The sequence below is a fragment of the Lindgomyces ingoldianus genome (genome assembly GCF_010093535.1).
Source record: "Lindgomyces ingoldianus strain ATCC 200398 unplaced genomic scaffold BDR25scaffold_12, whole genome shotgun sequence".
Lineage (NCBI taxonomy): Eukaryota > Fungi > Ascomycota > Dothideomycetes > Pleosporales > Lindgomycetaceae > Lindgomyces > Lindgomyces ingoldianus.
Window position 1 is genome coordinate 1,252,966 of NW_022985173.1, and position 3,111 is coordinate 1,256,076.

The window sequence follows — 3,111 nt, forward strand, 5'->3', positions numbered from 1 at the left end:
TATTCCTAGGTTATTAAGTCCCCACGCACTTCTATATAGCTCTAAGTAGATTCCTACTGTCTTTAAATCTATTGTCTTGCCTACACTGTTACATTATATTAGAAAGATTGCTTTTGCTAGTAACAGCTTTTTTAGTAATATTATATTAATTATTTATTTAACTATGTTTAAGCCTAAAACATGTTTAATTTAGTTTAAGTTATAATACTTATACACTGTTACATTAAACTATTTAGTTATATAAATAGAATACTAGGGACTTTTTATTAACTAAAGCCTTTAGGTTTAGAACTTTTATCCTCTATAATTAGAATTGCCTTTAGAAAAGTTGCGTAGAGTGCGCTAAGATAGAAACTTAGAGACTACTAATAACTTATTAAAATTAAAGATAACTACTAGTGCCTAACTTTTAACTACTAACTACTACCCTGTTAACAGCTAAACCTACTTCTGTAGGACTTAAAGCTAGACCCACCTAATTTAGAGTTAAGCTATAGCAGGCTGTTCTAATAGACCTCTGCTAACTACTAAATCACTACTAATAATGCCTTAAATTAGCTAAGTAACTTTCATCCTAAATAGGCTAACTATACCCCTGTAGAGATTAGATTGTTGAGCGGCTAATGAATTTTAGAAGGCGACTAATAAACTAGCACTTGCATCATAATCAACCTTTCGGATAGGTGAGTAGTAGTTCGCCTTCTGCTTTGACTTGTTGCCACGACTCGGAGCCTTGGATATGGCATTAGGCCTATAAAAGCTTTCCTTTCCGGAATTCACACCCTACCTATATTACTTTTTGTGAAGCTTATGGGGGCACAGAGATGAGAGAAACTGACCTGCATTGATTGCTAGAGGAGTGCTCGTAGGAGTCTATATATGCGAAATAAGTGGGTAAGTCTTGGCAACATAGACTATCGTGAGATGCATACGACCATGGTGACGATGCATCCAACGCATCCAATCATGATGACGACGCGTCTGACTATCGTGTGACTACTGCAAACACTTTTGCTTGCGTAGGAAGCCTCAGCAACTATGGTGGCTTGATAAGGGTGTGGCCTTCGCTGGCAACTTGATGTATTACTACTAATTACCCTAACTATTCTAGTTACATTAACATTACATCAACTAATATCCCCGAATGGTGCAAGACATGATAGAATCTAGAACGCATTGATAAAATGAATATTCCAGTCTGTACGGCTTCTGGACTCATCAGCCAAGCTCGCTCCTCCGCTGAGGCTGCACACAATGCGCCGGGAGCTCGTTTGCATACACCGGCTCTCCATAGGCCTCGTGAACCTCATTCCTAACTACATTACCTGGTTGCTGCACTGGCTTCCTCGCTATCGACACCGTGGTGCTTGGTGATTTTTCCTGAGTGTATTCCGGCGGTGGTGAGAATGGGGCCGGCGAATTTGGGACGGATCGATCCATGCCCATGAATCGAGTACCATGGGCCACAAATTCCTCGGAGCGACCCTGTTTCTGGCGACGTCTGCTTAGGAAGAAAATAATGCTTGCAATGATGAGGCCAATGAAGACAAGAGAGCCCGCGACGGCGCCGCCGATCAAGGCGCCGTTGTTCTTTTGTACTTGTGATGCTGTATTCGTGTTAAGAAGCCCATAAATGTACTCGTACATTGTTAAACGTACGCTTAGTAGGTGAAGGCGAGCCTGAATTAGGTGCTGAAGCGGCTGTAAAATTATGTACAGTGACAGTCCTTTCGATAGTCTTCGCATCTGGCGGGGTAGATGGCTTAATTGGTTGCGTGATGGTTATCTTTCCACTGGGAAGATCTTCTGACGACATGTGCAATACTTTCCAACCGGTGGTGCGCGTGGCGCAATGTATACCCCAGGCCGGCTCTCTATCGTTGAGGGAATATAAGTAGAAATCCGTAACACAGGCATAAGAGCTACACATGATTCAGCTTAGGCTGCCTAGATAATATCTTGCGCCATACCATTCTGAAGTGTGTCCATACGTGAAGATGACCGTGGAACCATCGCATTCGGTACCAAGATCCCCAAGCGAGCGAACGCAACCTGCATATCCATTTGTGTAGGTGTACGTATATCCAGTATTGCAGGTCCGGACGGAAGCTACGGGGATTTTTTAGTAGGGATGCTAGCGATAAATGCTTCAACACATACTATCACCGTCCAAAAATAATACGTATCCCACAAAGTCTCTTGCAAATCTCCCATGTAATACTGGGGCGGGGGTGATAAGCGACGCTGGTGGTGTGGTGGTTCCTGGTGAGGCATATGCACGCTTTGGGGAAAAGCATGCCCCATAGATAGCGAGAAATAGAAGTGCGCGCATTCTGGAAAGGTACTCTTAGCGTTGTGGAGTCTGGCAGAGCGGGGCGGCACCATTGGACTTTATAACCCCGTTTTGCTACACGAGAGCGCTGTCCTCTACTGCGCGCAGGCTGAGGGACAATGCAAATTTCCTAAGAACGCTGTGGCGGCCATTATGTTGCCTGTATCTTAAAATCACAGAACAGAAGCGTAGAAAATAGGCGAAAGCCCTCGCCACCAAGCCACGGCGCAAGACATTTCTCAGCTCGCCTCAAATTGCACGAGGTTAATCTGTGGCACTTTGACAAGAGCTGATGCGATGCGCTCGCACCGGGCATACATTGGTTTGTGCTCGTGGTGGCTTCGGACTTTGGGCTGACAGTGCTGGCACCAATCGAATCCAAACCAATCTCAAACCAATCAATATTCGTTTATCCAACATTGGTAAGATTGCCAATATTATTTGAGGAATCCGTAGGATTTAGAAAGACTGTAATTATTACCTTAAAAGCTTTGTACAGAGTACAATAAAATGTTTTTACACTGTTCCTTTAACAAAAAAATGAAGAAAGACAGCTTTAACGGCACAAGCAAGACAACGGGTCTGAATGCGGTAGGAATCCACTCAGAGGCATACGGGAGTGCGTGGGGACTCAATGACCTTGGAATCTCATTGACACCTATAGGCCTTGTACAAAGGATATCAGAAAACTACTAAGCCAGCTACAGGGGCGAGGTGCGACTAAATACATGGGGAAAATAGGGGTAACAGCAGGGGGCAGGGCAGAGTTGGGGCCAGGT

At 44.1% G+C, this 3,111-nt stretch overlaps 1 protein-coding gene across 1 annotated transcript; it reads right to left on the reverse strand.

The window, feature by feature from the left end:
* Window positions 1–1,218: 1,218 nt before the first annotated feature.
* Window positions 1,219–2,332, reverse strand: BDR25DRAFT_313454 (uncharacterized protein; the record flags this gene model as incomplete). The annotated part of the gene is made up of 4 exons (XM_033691379.1): window positions 1,219–1,607; window positions 1,660–1,922; window positions 1,971–2,109; window positions 2,161–2,332. 4 exons carry the CDS (start codon window positions 2,330–2,332, stop codon window positions 1,219–1,221), a joined length of 963 nt encoding a protein of 320 aa, XP_033549145.1.
* Between the last annotated feature and the right edge of the window lie 779 nt (window positions 2,333–3,111).